We start from the raw sequence: 18,462 nt of genomic DNA, 5'->3' as shown, positions 1-18,462 counted from the left end.
TTAACAGAGTGGAATATCTTTTTTTTTTTAAATGATATGAAAATACAATATACAGTGCAATAGTACAATGCTTTGTAGGTTGGTCAGTATATACATAACATTTCTTTCGTAGGACATGTTTTCTTTCGTGTTTGGGAGGATGACTATGGACAGAGGAGTTGTGCCTTTTTTTTGTCCAACACATGCAGGACTTCGATGACTGGCTCATGTCTTTCTTGACACCAATGATTGAGGGTGGGATATAGAAAATCAATAATCAAAATGTTGCACGACTTTCCAAAACCATTTAATGTGTACACACACACACACCCCAATACATTTATCCATCTATCTAGATATCTATATCTTCAGTCTCTAGTCATCTGTATCAAAGTACTTCAAAACTCAATGCAGATTCATCCTGCGGACATCCTGTGATTCTATTTAAAACCATGAAAAGGGAAGAATGATAAAAGGGAATCAGAGGAATAACAAACAGTGAGGAAAATAACAAACAAAAAACAGAGCATCCATTTTACCGTCACTCACGGACACATATTTTGAGTTTGTGATTTGTCATCCGTGTCTGTAACTTTTTTATGCTATTTTTATCCTATTGAGTACAATGAAATCTTCTACTCAACACGGCGAGTTTCGACCCGCACCCATTTTTCCTATGAAAGGCATCGGTTGAGTTTGTTACAAGGGCACCACTCGCACTATGCCACCTCCTTCAAAGCGCTGTCGTTCAACCGCTCCATGTAATTGCGGAGCTCCTTAGAGTCCCCCAGCTCCATGTCCTGACACACCCACTTAATGTCCTGGCCGTGGCCCGCGCTGAGCGTGCTGACGATGGGGTAGCTGCCGTCCGGGGGGATGGTGGTGGTGAACGTGGTGAACTTCACCCTCTTCCGCTTGGTGGTGGGCGAGTCCCCTTTGCTGTCCTTGGCCGGGCAGCCGCGCTCTGCCGCCCGGTGCACCTGGCCCTGCACGTTTTTCTGCGCTGAGCCGCCGTTGAGCAGGTGGCTGCCCTCCTCCAGCCCACTGCTGCAGTCAATCACGGAGGTGTGCTCGTCCCGCTGCGGCGACAGGCTGACCTGGCTCTCCAGCAGCTCCGCCTCGTTGCCCAGCCACACCCAGTCGTGGGCGTGGTTCATGTTCTCCTGGCCCTCGATGGAGAGCTCCTTGTGGCGGTACTTGAGGGTGTACGAGATGCAGTTGATGAGGAACACCAGGATGGCCAGGCAGAACACCCCCAGCAGGGCGTACATGCCGATCTCCAGGTCGGTGAGGCCTCGGTTTCTGTGCGTCGGCTCGTCGTCCAGATTGCGGCCCCGCGGCAGGTCCACCTGGACGGGGAAGTCGGAGAAGTCGACGGGCCCGTTCTGGCCGCCGTCGTTGGACAGCTTCCCGCCGGCGGGGCGGCGCAGGATTACGCTCTTGGTGGTGGTGGCCCGCTTGAGGATCCCGTCCTCGATGTCGGAGACGGAGCTGCCGTAGTAGTGGGTCTCCAGACTCGTCCTGTCCTGGGACGGGGACAGCCGGGCCCTGGTCTCCAGCACCTCGTCCCCGTCGGGGCTGTAGTCGCTGGCCCCGCCCCGGGGATCACCCGGCCCGAAGCGCACGCGGATGTTGCAGTTCCCCGCAGCCAGGATGCTGCGGCGCTTGTACTTCTGGCAGAGCTCGCACACGGTCATCTCCACGCGGACCAGCAGACCCTGGCCCTCCGCCTCCGCCACGATGATGGGCCACTTCCAGGAGGGATCCTGCCGCACGCTCACCACCTCCTCGTCCAGGGAGGTGGCGGTCAGCACGAAGAAGTCCTGGTTGTACAGGTCCAGGGGAGCGATGGAGCCATCGCTGAACTGCAGCCAGGCGCTGATCACCGCCTCCTGTGGAGCAAGAGAAAGACAGAGAACAAAGGAATAGAAAATAGTTCAAGAGTTGAAATACCTAGATGTGATCTTGGACAACTGAGATTCATGCAGCACACAATAAAACTGTCAACAAAATGAAATTTAACTTGTCCAACTTTAGATACATAAGAAACAACCTTACTTTTGAAGCAGCTAGGCTATACTTTGATGCAATGATCACGTCTCACATGACCTATTGCATAGCAACTTGGGCCTCATCTTGTAAGACGACCCTAAAGTCCCTAGAGTCAACATATAAAAAAGCTATAAAAGTTTTAGATAGAAAACCTAAAATGTATCATCACTGTCAGATTTGAAAGAAACTTGAGTTGCTACATATGGAAAACAATGTGAAATAGACTGACATTATTTTAGTTTTTAAAATGATTCATGGTTTAGCTCCACCTCCTTTACAGGAATATATCAAAAGGAACACAAACAGCATAACCAGAGCAGGCTCCAGAGGTAATTTCACTGTTCCCTTTAGGAGAAGTGCCTTTGTCCAGGCAATTCTTTCCTATAGAGCAACCAATACCTGGAACTCCATACCAAGTGCAATACGCAAACTACCAACTCTTACCTAATTTTTTCAAACGTCATAAAAAATGGCTTCTGAAAAAACAAACGTGTGGTCACTAGCTGTGATCATTTATAATTAGTCCACTGCCGCTGATCTGTTAACCCTGTCTATTATGTTTATGATGATGTTTTACTCAGTATGTGTCTGTTTTACTGCATATTATGATTTGTTTCATTTCACTTTATTTTAAATTTATTTAGGGACCATCTTCCAGTCAGGGGCTAAGGATGGATATTAGCCGACTGCTATCCTGTATATTTGCATTTTATTTTTTATTTTTATGTTCATTAATATATTTTGTCCCTTTGTAAGAATTAAATAGATCTAATATCTAAATCTAAAGATGGTTGATCAAAACAAATAAAACACAGTAGGAGAAGGCCTTGACTGCGGGACACAGAGGAGAACAATGTTGATACACTGTTGTCCTTTGTGAGAAAGCAATTGACTGCAAAGCCTTCTCTTGAGACTAGAATCATTTGCGATCTGATGAGTCAGTTGGTGAGATAAATGATCTATTAGTCACTGCCTCCCCGGTGTCGGAGCCTAGAGGCTCCCGTCTGACGCTAATGTATGATCCTCTGTGGTTAACCACCACCGTTTCAGTTACACAGATTTTGTTACGCGGCTTCCGGTGTCGCCAGTGGATGTCCGGGCCACGCCTTCCTCGTCCGGCGCCGGTCGTTCTTTGCATTGTTTGAATGCAGATATATATATAAAAAAATTAACAAAAGATAAATCAGACAATTGCCAATGGCTTCCGAGCTCGCGTTGTGGACAATCGGTTCTGCCTCTTTCGCTCCCCACAGACTGATCGCTCTGATTGGTCAATACTACGTGGAGTGCAAAAAGAGTGCCGAAAAGAAACCAGATGATTCCCATCTCAAAATCTGTGCCCTTGCCTCCAGATGCTGCGTTGCTATCCAGGTATCCGTTTCTAGAGATGATGCCTGCCCTAACAAGAGTGGGACTTCAGCGTTTCCTAGATGAGGTAAGGCACTCTGAGTCCTGGCCACAATACATTAAAGGGCCGTGATGAGGGGAAATGTGTATGCTGTCCTGATGAAAGTAGGCCCTGTGATCACATTACAAGTTTGTTCTTGACATTTTACGATACGAGCTGGCTATGGTCCCATACAGTCGATGGAAAATTATTGTGTAGTATTTTTTCTGACACTATCTTTGTGTTTATTCTCCCTATTACTATTTTCTCGATTGTGAATTTTGTTCCTAGTAATAATATTCAAGATATAATATGTACTTTTCATATAAAATATTTGTATAATCATATTTTCCTGTGTAATATACTAACGTTAGCAGAAATGTTGTGCAATAAGGCAGGTTGTTAAGGATTCCAGTACAACAGCCTTGTGTTTCAACCAGGAGCAGAAGGCTATCTCACTGGAGGCCATGCGACCGCTAACTCTCGCTAATGCTCTCTGAGGGGGGAGGGGGTGGTGGGGGAGGGGCAGATTAAAAGAAACTGCGGGCGCAGGAAAAAGATCAGACACAAGCATTAAAGAGTTATCCCCTACAAACAGGAATTCGCCACACATATATCAATGCATACACATACACACCAGCGTCGCCAAACTTTTTTCACAGCTGCCGTTTTTCAAAATTCTACTTTGAATATCTTACAAGAGGAGCGACCCCCATGGGTTCACAGTGGGGGGGGCAGCGCTGTGGTCCCTCAATGCTCTCTAATTACCGGGAGAAGACCAAGACAGTGCTGCCAGCTTATCCCCACACGGGCACTTTGTGTATGGAGATGGCAGATAAGACTAGAGTAGCCCCCACCACCACCACCACCACCACCAACCCCATCCTTTCTCATCCAGGGATGAAGGGATGGGTGACGGGGGAAGTGGGGGGATGAGGGCCCTTGAGAGGGAACGATGGAGGGGGTATCATGAACAAACCATGGTAGGCAGGGAAGGAGAAGCTACAGAGGATAGGAGCGACCAAGTTTTAGCCTGTAAACCATTTCCCTTTTTTTTGGGAGGGGAAGATGGAAACTGTGGTCTTGCTTTTGCACGCCCAGAGTTTATGCTCTCCATTTCTATGAGGCGCCCAAGGAAACACATTATGTCCTGCATTGTAGTGTTCAAGGTTCGGACTTAAGAGGGTTAGAGTTTGCAACAAGCAAATACACACGTTAGATGAAGACACGCACAAACACAGGCACTCACATGCACACACACACGCGCACACGCACACGCACACGCACACGCACACGCACACTCATACAAGTTCTTAGGTTGCAAAATCATGCAAGTCATTGATCTTCCTCAGTTTAGCTTGGGCCTTTGTTTTTTCTTGCCAAAAAAAGAAAAAAGGCTGCTGGACATCTCCACATTTTTAACCTCAATTTAATTTGAACTCACAAATTAGTATTCATATAAAAATCTAAAGTCTGAGTGAGAAGAGCTCAAATTCTTGTGGGCATAGCGTTTTCTTTTCTGTCTCTTTACATTTGTTTTGAGGACATCCTTACCGGCGTAACCACAACAAATGGCCCATCGATTGGAAGGGACTAATAGAACTCTGTCAAAATATCTGTTGAGTAGACCACAAAAATATCTCTGGGACAAACCAGGAAACTCTGCATAACTCCGTTCTTGGCATTTTCCTCCATCCTTTCCCTCAGAAATTACAGCTTCTTACATCATGAAAGGTGGTCTTATATCATGAAAATGGAGGGGAGGGAGTTGACAGCAGAGGATGTTTTCAAATTCCCCAAGTCACTCATGCTACACCAGTGTCAGAAATCCCTTTGAGTAGACAAGAGAATAAACAGTTCAACCGCGCCACTCCATGTTCTTCTGTAGAAATGTTGTGTGCAGGATTGGTCCTCTGACCTGCTTTGGGCTCTGCAGAAGCTCCGGGCTGGTGGTGGTGGCCAGGATGGCTCTGTTGCTCCCTTGACTGAGCTGCAGGGCCATGGACAGAGCCGTCACCATCTGGACCCCCAGCTCCGTGATGGTCACTTTGTCGTCCACCACCGTGATGGTCTTCTCTGCCAGGATGGAGTCTGACAGGGGAGACAGCACCTGTGGTGTGTGTGGCAGAGATAACAAGAGATATAGAAAGTGAGATCGAGAGAACGAGAGGGATAGGCAGGAGAGAGAGAGCAAGAGAGAGAGCGATGGTAGAGGGGGGAGGGGGTAATAGCAAGAAATGCAAAAGCGAAGATTTCTGTCTTTGGTCATTGTGAGGAGATCAGCCCGACAACCCACCTCGGCCTAGCTGGTAAGACAATGCCCCTGCTTTACATTTTGAGATTTGTTTCGAAACCCTGAGAGAATCCATCTACCTGTAATCCTGAAGAACAGCAGCCACAGTCTGACCTATATACAAGACACACTGTCTTATCTCTGGTGGGAAGGCGGCTTGGGAAGTACACTGGATACTTCTTTGCTGTATGTGCAAACCACGTCCGCACATCGACATTCGCTATAGTCTTTGCAGCGCAGGGTATCAATGGTGCTGTAATGGCTAGATATATTTATGACCTTAGCTCTTTAAGTGTAATCACAGTAACACCACTGAGTTTGTCCTCCCAGAGAGTTCAGTTGGGGCCACCAGCGGGCAGCCAGTACCACGTGGGTGAGGCTCAGAGCGGATCAGGCTGGCGCACCCAGGGAAAAAAGGATGCGACGCCTCCTCAGTTCATACGTCGTGCCCGCTGAGTTTGGTTACTAAACGTTCTATCACAGAATCTGCCCCATCCATCATTCATTCACACAACACTATTGTACGCATGCCACATCAAAGTTGGACAATTTTAGCAGCTGAAAAAAAAAAACGCCCTTCCCAACAGAAGGGCGGGGTCATTCAAAGTACTAGGAATAAGAGAAACGTTTCACTGAGCTGCTGAATCGAATATCTGAATCGCAACTCTTTTGAATCCCGGTATGAAGAGACAGCTCGGTTGGGCTTGCATAATTCATGATCCCACGCATATTTTTTAAATGCATGTGAAATAATACTGCGCTTATTAAAGTAAAAGAATAGGCGTAGACATTATTTCATCATTGGCAGTGCTGCCAAGAAGAGGATGTGATGTGAAAGTTAAATAAATTGAAGAATAGTTGCTTGCCTTGCATTCCATCGATAAGGCCGGGCAGACCTTGACCAATCTCTGTTGTGGTCTTACGCCGGGTATCATGTCCCTTTCTGGGAAAGACAGCTCATATTGAAGTGGCTTTAAAGCGATGCAGTAGCCTGTATTCTTGGCAAAACATCCGTGGGGGGCTACGAAAACCTGTCTGTAATTGTACCATCGATTATCAACCCTCCTGTGTTATCAGCGAGTGAACAATAGTTGCCCCATCAGTCATTTCTGATGCCCCCTTGCCTAGGTAGTCCTGCCGCCAGATCTGTTATGGATGCGGACCTAATATACTGAACCAGTCTTGACTGGTTCAGTATATTTCTCTCTCATAAACACTGACGTAATAAGCTGTTTCTTTTGTGAAAGAAGAAGTCCTTTAAACAGATTCCTGATTCATTTCAAAGATCTTCCAGGGTAGAGGGGGGATAAAGTTATGTCTGGTCTAAGCTAACCCGGCGAAAGACGGTTCAAATATTCAGCACTTAAACCTGGTATGGTGATCAAGTATGCTTCATGTGGTTACTGTTCCTACTTCAGTAACTCTGGATATCGTTCTCCTGAGATTAAATTAACTCCTTCTGACATTTAATAAACTGCTCATGAGATTAAATACATTTTGGTGAAAATTAACTATATTGTATGGTTCAATGAGTTTTACTGAACACGTTTTCTACTGTGCTTCAAGACTTTTGTGAAATAAATAGCTTTCATCCAAAGCGACTTACAATAGGTACATTTTTCAGAAGGAGAATCAATATATCGCTGTTGGTACAATAAGAATGTTCATAGAACCAAGTGCCAAGCACTAACAATTGTTAGGTTAACCCATTCCCCGTGTACAACAAAGATAGCTAGGATAAGACGCTACACGTTGCTAAGTACTATCGCTAAGTACTAAGTGCAAGGAGGTACACCATGCAAAGTGTTCTCCTTGCAGACCCTCAGCTCACCTGGATGGCGGTCATCCCGACGTCCAGTCCCATGAGGACCCTGCCGTCCAGCAGGCGAGCCACGCGGGGGCGCTCCACCTTCAGGAAGTCCCGGATCAGCTCGGTGATGTCCACCTGCCAGTCGCTGCCCAGCATGAAGCTGGTGGGGCCCCGCGCGTCGGGCCCCTCCGCCACAAACTGGGTGAGCACCCGCACCATGGCGTGCTGGTACTGCAGCGTGCAGCTCCGCCCTCGCCGGTCTTCATCGTCCTCATCCTCGCTGTCCCGCGCAGACCTGTGATGAAAAGGAAAACAGAAGGGGATGAGGACGAGCGCCGTTCTATTGGTTCCCTTCATTCAAGGTCGGCGTTCAAACAATCCATAGATATATATTTAACCATCCGTAGTCAAGTCACTTTTCAAAAAAACTTTTTATAATAACGACTCTTAAAGCACGTTCTTTCCTATGTTAATACAAAGGGAGTATACAGAAAAGCCGACTTCTGCCGAGTCAACAGTCCTCCCCTCCTTTCGAGTCTCACCTTTGTTTCCGCTCAGTTTGCCTCTCCTACGGTATCGGGGAACGAGGAATGAGCGGAAATCATTGCAGAGCCATTGAGCTGGTGGCCGCAGAATCTATTTTTCAGAGTTACGGAAGCCATGCCACATTTATCGCCCGTGTTTGTAAAGTTCACACCTTTCTAAAAACCTATTTAGCGCTCATACCCACCCAACTGCAGTTAGCCCCTGTAGACCCTTATTTTCCTTTACACAGAGACAGACGAATGTCTTGTGAATAAACACAGAAGAGGGCATCAAACGTCTGGCCCGGGCTCAGCCTCATCATAAGACACCTGAACGGTTGTTCTTTCTGTTCTTCAATGCCTCCCTTGCGGCTTCACAATAATAGCTTCCTGGATAGTGCTGCTGCCGTTTAATTACAACGGCTAACAAATCAACAACGCCACATGTTAAAAGGATTTCCAGCCAGGCAGTCCGCTAAACTATAGCCCAAAATAGGTTTGGTATTGCAATATTATTAGATATCTGCAACAATAGACAGATAAGGCGTCCCGGGATGGAGAGGGTCACTCTGCCCAGGATGGCGCAGATTTGATCAGCTGACCGAGGGGAAAGGTGAGCGGAGTTCTTCAGAGCCTTGGAGCGAGGAGGAACTGTCAGCAGAATCGAGTCGTTCGTATATGGACGTATACGTATGTTGTCCACACTTTTGTTTCATTCAATCACGTCTCTTGACACTTTCTCTCCCACACCGAGACAAACAGTATGTGCGGTATGTGTGTGTGTGTGTGTGTGTGTGTGTGTGTGTGTGTGTGTGTGTGTGTGTGTGTGTGTGTGTGTGTGCTTAGATACAACATTGGGACTTTTCCACTCCATCCATGATTTCATTGCAGTGCTCTGGTAGCGAAAACTCAACCAAACATATTGAGATTCACAGGCATAGCAAAGGACTCCAGAACAGCTATCGCTGCGAACAGACCCAATCGAACTTGCATTTTCTGGGGAAGGGCGACAAAAAGAAAGTGCTTGAGCCTCACCATATGAAGAAGTTACCACAGCAACACGGGCCAAAGGTTAAAGTTCAACCAATCCAGCTGAGCAAGATCAAATCTCCAACAGGGAATATGATCTGCATTTTTTTGGTCTTTTAGACCTGGAGGCGAGCGTTGCCGTCTGGTCCGTTGGGGAGGCAGGCTAACTATAAATGTAGTAACTAAGCAAGATTCATAATGATTTTGCCTCCTTGCCAGTTGTCAGTAATCAGTTTAATCTGATGGTAGCATCGTGTTTTAATTAATTCTAACAGCACCCTCAAACTCTGGTCTGAATCCCAATTTTAATTTAGTTGACATGTGTGCATGCTAATTTCCTCATTAGATCCAGCCTTGCAAGGTACATACAGTAGCTATGCATGTGCAGATCGCTTTGATGAGCTTCATCAAGAGAAATAGAATTCATCCAACATCCAGCCAGGGAAAGAAGCTCTTAATTCATGAACGCTTTGGCTTGTTTTTTTGTTACTCACACTAATACGTACTTAATGGCTGAGTAGGAGTTACAAATCCTCTTACCATTCTTTTAAAAATAAAAAATAATTGTCATAGTCTGGGATGTTATACAGTATAAACTAATCAAATGGAGACCTAGATTCTGTCATAGAACTAATCTGCAGGAGATGAGGGAGCAATCTCAACCTAATCTCAGAGGTTAATATAATGGAAAAACCCAGCTGAGATTGCAGTGCAGCCTTCTTCAGAAACCAATTTTTTTCCTTTCTGCTTCATTTGCTCCAATGCCCAGATTTACTTTAAGAAGAGTTGATGCATATTAATGCTCGGTTTTGGCTTTTTCTATTTCTCCCTCTTTTCGCACTTGGAGCCTGTGCTCCATTTGATTTGACATTTTGCTGCATGTCTACTAAAAGTATCAGCCCCCCCCCCCCTGTCCACCCAGATAACTCCCCCCAATTTTTTGGGACAAAAATGGACAGGCAGTGCTGCAGACCTGTACTTACATAAAGATTTCTCTGTAAGCCTGTGTCTCGAAGCATAACATGCTACTGAATGACAGAATGAGCAACCAACTTACTGCCCAGCTAACAATCTCTTTAAAGCTATAATACAGTTCTTACTTGATATGGTTGTGTGCATGAGTGACTACCGCTCCGTTCACACACGTACGATGCTGTATGTGAAGGCTTTGCTTAGAGCTTAGTGAGGCTGTCAGTGGCAATCAAAAGCTCTGCTCTCTCTCTCTCGCGTGCCCTCTCTCACTATCCCTCTCTCTCTACCTCTCTCTTTCCTTCACGCTCTCTCTCCCTGTCCCCCTGTCTTTCTTGCACGCTCTCTCTCTCCCTCTCTTCCGCTCTCTCTCTTCCTTGCACGCTCTCTCTCCCTCTCCCGCTCTCCCTCTTCCACTCTCTCCCACTCTTTTCTCTCGTCTTTTCAAATTTAACTGTGTCCATTTGCCAGCGAACGCTCCCTTCAGTGTGGTGTGGCAGCTGATTGGCTCAGCTCCCCGCTGAGCTTATGGACGGCGGACCAAAAGCCCGTGTCTGCCACCAAGCGTGCTGCAGCCGCTGCAAGGTCAAGTCTGCTATTCCCAGATAAGCGTAGATGTATGAAGCACAGGGATACTGGGAACAGACAAAATCTTTCCCATAGTACCCGGTCGCAGGGCCATGCCAGGCTGGACTCACAAGCCTCGATGACCACAACAAGCCCCTGGCTGTCGGCCGCTGACGCAGAGAGGCACGGCGCTGGACAGCAGCACAGCGTCTAGTCTGGCCTCGGTGCCGAATCAACACCGCTGTCACTCAGAGGCACGGCCCTCGTGGACAACGATTGGGGCCACATGGGTGCGAGAAAATAAAGAAGAGCCAAACATTGCGCCATGTCGGCTATGGGCACCGTCAAGGAGTAATTACCACAGGGGTGTTGGCGGCCGGCCCCATCCATTGACGGGTGTCAACAAGTGCAAAGCAGCGGTGGTGCTTGAGTAGCTGCCGGAGGGAAAGGTCAGACCCGCCGAAAGCTCTAATAAGACGCCGGGTTTATATTCGGGAGCCGAGGTGACGGCAGCGCACCGCAGAGCAGGTGATGCTGCAACAGTCAGCCATTTTGTTACGAGTGCCGGGCTGCCAGTCGCCTGACGCAAGGAGGGAACAGGTGTCCTGACGGATGTCCTCCGAACCCCCCCCGATCACCCCTCTGTCCTCTCCCGCCCCAGCTGGATGGCAATCAAGCAAATCAGCGGATGATGATGAGGAGGGGATGTTTTTAAAGTCCTGAGTTTGAGCGTGCGGCAGGTTGCGCGGGCGCCGCCGCGTTGCTACGGGGAGATCTCTGATCGTTATCGTTTGCGTGAAACCATTGGAGAGGAAAGTAAATATAAATCTTGCAGCGCAGCCCCTATTAAAGAAGACTCATTTGCATTTGGGAGTTCATTTGAAAGTTAAACGTGTGATATATCATGCTGATAATTGTTTCTATGTTCAATTCAAGAATGGCAGGGAGACAAAACCTGGTCTATAAATATCCATATATCCAAACCGGTTGAGTGAGTTTCAATATATATATATTATATATACAGTATATATGTATATTTGTGTATAGCCTAGGGGAACAGGCTGCACCAAGAAATTATTCTCTCCACGAGAACTTAAAAAGGCACAAAAATGTCATTAAATATTTCATCATTAAACATTAAATATATATACATATACAGTATATACTAAGTAACACATAAGAAAGGTGGTGCTGATGAAGGAGGTGTCAGTGTGTGTCCAACCCTGTCACATGCTCTCATATGCTTGTTCTTGTATGTGTTCTGTTTCTATGCACTCTGATGTCCAGTAAGTAGAGCGGCACAAAATCTGTTAATTAGCCGCTAGAATTGAGCAGGCCTTTGCAGGGTTTCCACAGTGGAGCGTTTCTGCGGATGGAACAGTGGAAACCTAATGTACTGTACCACGTTTTCAAAATGAAAAGGCAGAGTAAGCTGTTTACCTTGACCTCCAGCTTTGCAGGAGGAAGTGTTCTGTAATATAATTGTCTTTACCGAATATAATCACACATGCGCAAAACAAGTGCCCGTCCAGAGGGGAGCAGCTATTTTGCAGACACATGCCTGCATGCACACGCTCTCTTTCTCTCTCTCACACACACACCCCCACACACACACTTTCCCTCTCACACACACACACGCACACGCACACACACACACACACACACACACACACACACAACAACTCTTTCTCTCAAACACACACACACACATGCACACGCACGCACGCACGCACACACACACTTACGCACAGGCACACACACACACACACACACACACACACACACACACACACACACACACACACACACACACACACACACACACACACACACACACACATACACACAGACACAGACAGACAGACAAACACAAACGCACACGCACACACCGTACCTCTGGCTGCTGCCCACGATGGGAACCCTCCAGCTCTTGATCTGGCTCAGCTCCGTGTCGGACACCTCCATCTGCAGCGGCAGCCGTGGGATCCACACGTTGAGCTCCAGCTGAGCGCTCAGGAAGCTGTAGCTGAAGTTCACCAGCATCCCCACTTTCCCGCGCATCTCTTTACCGTTCACAAACACGTAGTCGCATCTGTCCGACACCTGGGGCGGAGAGAGGGATCATCTTAATGCTGGACTCCTATGACACAGGTACTGGATATCTTCTTCTCCATGCCGTCGCTGGGGGGCTGGGGAGCAAGGGCCAGGGGTGCTGGGGTGGGGGTTGGGAGGTGATGTCCATTCTGCACATACAGGGTCAGGAGGGTGGGGACTGGCTGTAGAAATGAGTGAAGTCCGGATTTTGTTATTTTTAACCATTAACTGCATTCATGGCCAAGCAATCATCATCATTACTCTTAAACTAAACACACCACTTATCGGCCGTACACTATACATAAACTCATTATTAGTGTCCACGTTCTACCTGGCGTATATCTACCTGCACACAGCTGCCAAGCAGAAGCCACTATTTCAACTTGATTAGTTATACAGTGCCAATAACAGAAAAACAAAATTATAAAATAACTAATATTTCTCCATCTAATTACCACCATCTGGACCTCGGGGACCTCACAGCTGATCCTCGACTCCTAGGTTCATTAATGTTATCATCATCCATCAATCCTACCTTCCTTCCTTCCTTCCACCAGTGAATTCGTCCAGAGACTCCACCTGCTTTTCCTACCGGCTGGAGCCTCTCCCAGCTTGACATTAACAACCTCTGAATGGGCCTTATGCACACACACACACACACACACACACACACACACACACACACACACACACACACACACACACACACACACACACACACACACACACACACACACACACACACAGACACACACACACACACACACACACACACACACACACACACAACAACGGCCCCCCTTATAGCCTATCAATCCAGGTTATCTCCTCCCCCACTTTAACAAAGGAACAGAGGAACATGTGCGCGATGTGTGTGCTCCTCTCACATGGAGGGTGTGAGGCAGAGGGGGGGGGGTTGGGTTATTGAGGGGATGGGGGGAAGGCTGTGGTCAGCTCTTTTCCACTACCTGCTCCACCACCTCTCACATGGGAGTGTGAACCCCAGCAGCAGCGGCAGATGGAGGCTGAACACATTAGGCCAGCACTACGCTAATGACATGACAACACTTTACAAAGACACAACAACAACATCTGGTCTACACCAACAGGAAAAATGCGAAAAAGGAGATTGGACTGCTACCGTCCACCTCTGTCATAGAACCGTCTAGAAACACGGCTTTGATCAACGTCCGGCCTCTCACCCTGTCTCCCCCCCCCCCCCCCCCCCCCCCCCCACCACACCTCAAGCCATGTGATACAGTCTTATACAGTAGTACACATCTGCACTACAAACAACCAAGGGCACACAATACGCTGACATATACGAGACACGGGCAATAGCCGGCAGATAGGGTGAAGCAAATACACACACACACACACACACACACACACACACACACACACACACACACACACACACACACACACACACACACACACACACACACACACACACACACACACACAATCTCTCCCTCACACTCTTTCCCTCTCTCTCCCTCTCTCTCCCCTTCTCTGTTCCTATCTCTCTCTCCCTCTCTCTTCCCTAATCTCTCTCTCCCTCTCTCTTCCCTAATCTCTCTCTCTCTTTCCCTCTCTCTCTCTCTCTCTCTCTCTCTCTCTCTCTCTCTCTCTCTCTCTCTCTCTCTCTCTCTCTCTCCCCTTCTCTGTCTCTCTCTCTCTCTCTCTCTCTCTCTCTCTCTCTCTCTCTCTCTCTCTCTCTCTCTCTCTCTCTCTCTCTCTCTCTCCCCTTCTCTGTCTCTCTCTCTCTCCCTCTCTCTCTCTGCTTCTCTGTCTCTCCCTCTCTCAGGAGTCTTTCTTGGGCATTTTGTCAATCCCATTGATCCCATCATAGGGTAGACTGCCCCCTCAACAGGCTGGAATTAGACAATCTGGGGAAATATATATTTTCCCCAGCCAGATAGAGAGCCCAGCCATGAAAATCCTAGCCATGGTCCTGTGCTGACGCAGTCTGTGTTAGCTGAGCTAGGTTAGCTCTCTGTCTACATGGAAGACTGTTTGTGTGTGCGTGGGTGTGCGTGTATCTGCACGTGCGTATTTGGGTTTAATTTTGTTTGTGTTGTTTTGTTTTGTGTGTGTGTGTGTGTGTGTTAGACAGAGTTAGCTTTCATGGTGTTCAACCAGTGCTAGCGTGGTAGCGTGCGTGCGAGTGTTCATATATGTGTATGTGTGTGTGAGAGTGCATAATGTTCGATTAACTCTTTCCACATGGGGGTCATAGCTGGATGGCTAGAGCGCACAGCTTAATTATTGATTCCAGTTCATATTCACCAAATGGACACCATGACCACATGTGTCCACAATGGAAGATAAAAAAGCCCAGCTAGGATATTCTATATGAAAAGAAGAAGAAAATAATTTGAGTGGAATTCGTTTCTCTTTGTATCCTTTGCTGAGGAAATAGAGAGTCTATTGTCAGCATATTTTAACTAAACTTAAATGATATTATAGTTACTAAATTAACATTCTGAACAATACTAGTTAACTTAACACATCTAGTTTCCGATTCATTATCGAGTTAGGCCATAGTTTACTGTGTGAAAACTGAAAAAGTATCTATTTAAGGACAACAACAAATAACACATTAACAACAAAGTCAATCTATTTTTGTTCGTCAAAAAACAAAACTTTTGGAATCATGCTGTCAACAGGCCACCATGTTGTCAAGTGACAACCATGATGTCACAGCAGGATAAAAATAATTAAAAACGTCAAATATTTGCACAGTTCAATAGGGATATTGAAAGACTCCGGGCCCCTGGGATGAACCGTAGACTCAGTAAGGCATCACCGCCTGCAGGTACTTTGTTGGAGGTTTTCCAAGGAACAGCAGCTCGAGGCTTTAAGCCGGAAGGACTTACAGGAACGTTCCGGAGAGGGACCAGGCCAGGCAGCAAGCTAAAACAAGGCCCCAGTCTCTGGCGCCTTTAAGTGCATGTGTGTGGCCATAAATGCAATGGTGTGACAGATGTATGTTACTGCTGCTCTAATGCCCTGGTGGTCAGGTGTGGACCTTTGGGGTGGCCATAGGGCAGAAGTTGTTGTTTCTGGTTACGAGACAGGCAGAGCGTGATGGGGAGTCTGAATAAAAGCACTGGCTAATGCCAGACAATGTGTCTGCGTGTCTATTACCCTGTTTTCAAAACAATTATCCAGGAATAGAGGTTTTGTAAAAGGCGGTTGACTCCTTTCCCTTCGCAAGTCAACGTGTGTGCTGTGTTTTCTGGGGTGACACATTCAATGTCAAATTACACACCAGAAAACAGGGTTGGTAAACAGTAGAAAGCAGCGTTAAGGCCAGGGAGAATATTAGACGCGACTTTTTAAAAATATCTGTTACTTATTCAGTCTCTCTTTCAAACTCTGTGACAATGTGTATTTTCAGATTAATTTGTTGATCCTGTCTATTTACGCGGCAACGTCCAGTACTCCAACACAGGTTATCAAATTGCGCCAGAAAAGGAGGGAAAATGTGCGTCCATACGGTTGTCATGTTCTGATCATTGCAGATCGGATCTGGAGCCGTTAAATACCCTAATGAACTGTTAGTGGCTTTAATTCGGTTGCTTGTCCAGTGGGAAAGGTAATTATGTTTCATCATTGTTTTATGTCGTAAGTTTGATGCTGAACTCCAGCGTTTATTTACGATGCTACCTATAGATGTGTTGCGATTGCTTTTAATGGTAGTTACTTTGTACATCGTTACTTACTGTGTTAACATGTTTGCGTAGTTAGCTCTGTGTTGATAAGTGGTTCAAACTTTTTAGAATACAATAGGGGTGGACACCACAACTTTCAGATAATATGCTGTATCCTGTTGAATGTGGAGGACTAATTCTGCTTAATAGTACATATTGCCCCTTTAACAAATACAAACAAACTACACACAACATGAAGGAGTGGAACATGGTTAAAAATAGGGCAGCGCTATATTATTCCTTTAAGTAACTCGACAGGGCTTCTAAATCTCTCATGAGCCAGGACTCTCATGTCCTGGCTCCACAAGGATGGAACGAGCTCCCCACAGACATCAGGACATCTGAAAGCCTACACATCTTCTGCCGCAGACTGAGAACTCATCTGCTCAAACTGCACTGTGGACCATGGAAAAAATGGAAATCCAAATATCCATTGTTTCTAAAAAGTAGCACTTAAAACAGCATGCTGATTTGATGAATTGTATTATTGTGTGATTCTTGCACTTTATGGGTTGGATCTTCACCAGTGAATGCACTTATTGTAAGTCGCTTGGGACAAAAGCGTCAGCTTTATGACTATATTGTAATGTAATGTATCAAACACTTTTAAATTCATTAGTGAATCGCTGTACATTCAAGTTTTATTTTTCCAAGATGTGTGATGTTGTACTTTGTCGTTATTTGCAATTTGTAACTCCCATTGGTGTCAGGGTTCTTGCAATCTACTCCAGTGTGCTATTTTGTTGTGTTTCCCCAAATTACTTTCACCACCTCTTTCCTTCTGTGTATTTTTAATGGACTACTATAATTTATTCACTATGATACCCTCCAAAAAATAATGGGAGCAATGTTCATGCTAAACATCTATGCTAATCAGAGCAATAGTAATGACCTTCTCACCAACAGGAAAAGTGTTTTCTGGTTGTAGCAGGCTGATAGCAAGAACATCTTGGGGCAATAGGGCATTCTCCTACTAAATTAAGAAGTAGGAATACTGCTGATACAGAGTTGAGTTGTTCGCGGACAACATTTCTGATATTTATGGTTGATGCTGCAGCGTTTTAAGACCTGCTCTCCTATTAAAGCCCACTGAATGCCGCAATACGCAATATCTAAGCGTGCCATACTGCCGTCGACAGAGATGTACTTCAACCAGCTCAGAGTGGAATACTACACAGAACGTTATCGTAGGACCTGCTAGGTATTGTACATCACAAATCTAAATGTGTTAACAATGTTTCCGTGCTGTAGCCTGTGCCTTACCAATAAAGCTTCTGTAGGTGAGATTTGAGAGCTGTAAAGAGAGAGATATCGGAAGGAAAATGAAGCCCCTGCCTTTAGTGTTGCCATCATACACCTTTGATTGACAGGCAATATGGATTTCTCAAACCAGTAAGGGAAAAGATGTCCTGTTTGATCACACATGAGCCGGGAGCGGTCAATGTCGACAAACAAAGGAAAACACAGTCAACCAGGATAGATATTATCACAGAGCATCTCTCTCACTTCTAGCTGAAAGACGGCTATGGCATTTCTAAGAAATTATACAAAAATGATAGACACTGAATTGTACCTATAGTTCCTTTAAGGTTGTCTTAATTTAGATTATAAAAGTTAAGTGAAATAGTTTCACATTTTGAAGATAATGCGCTGGTGCTTCAACGGCATAGTGAATGCACCTCACTAATAAAAACTAAAACTTCACACACACCAGGCGTGGAACATGATAAAAGAGACCCTGCAGAGTTGCTTAAGGTTGCCTTTAAACGCGTCTAAAAACCCCAACCCCCGATCCGCCCAGTGTGTGTGTTTGGACTGATAAAGATGTCAGACTAGACCGTACACCTTATCCCTCCCCACCCCGCCGCCCTTTATTGTTGAACCCCTCTGCTCAACGTGTTCCCTCTCCGGGGACCTATAGGTGCCTCCGGCAGGCCCCCGCCCACCAGACTTTTCTTTTCTTATTTGTCCGCCACTTTCCCACACACACAGCGAGCGTCATAGGCAAGCAGCGTGCAATGCATCCTAAGCCGACGACG

The 18,462-nt window shown here is 46.3% G+C and overlaps 1 protein-coding gene across 1 annotated transcript in view; it reads right to left on the bottom strand.

The window, feature by feature from the left end:
• LOC132460023 (transmembrane protein 132C-like) overlaps window positions 1-18,462 on the bottom strand; it is a 25,642-nt gene continuing 7,180 nt past the window's right edge. The window contains exons 2-5 of the mRNA XM_060055000.1: window positions 12,505-12,713; window positions 7,543-7,816; window positions 5,337-5,528; window positions 1-1,871 (exon numbers count right to left, since the gene is read on the bottom strand). Coding sequence (XP_059910983.1) covers window positions 699-1,871; window positions 5,337-5,528; window positions 7,543-7,816; window positions 12,505-12,671 — 1,806 coding nt within the window. The 5' untranslated portion in view covers window positions 12,672-12,713 and the 3' untranslated portion in view covers window positions 1-698. The remainder of the gene's footprint in view (window positions 1,872-5,336; window positions 5,529-7,542; window positions 7,817-12,504; window positions 12,714-18,462) is intronic.

The sequence above is a fragment of the Gadus macrocephalus genome, chromosome 6, assembly GCF_031168955.1.
Source record: "Gadus macrocephalus chromosome 6, ASM3116895v1".
Lineage (NCBI taxonomy): Eukaryota > Metazoa > Chordata > Actinopteri > Gadiformes > Gadidae > Gadus > Gadus macrocephalus.
Note: the sequence above shows the minus strand (reverse complement) of the source record. Positions and strands in the feature narration are given on the sequence as shown.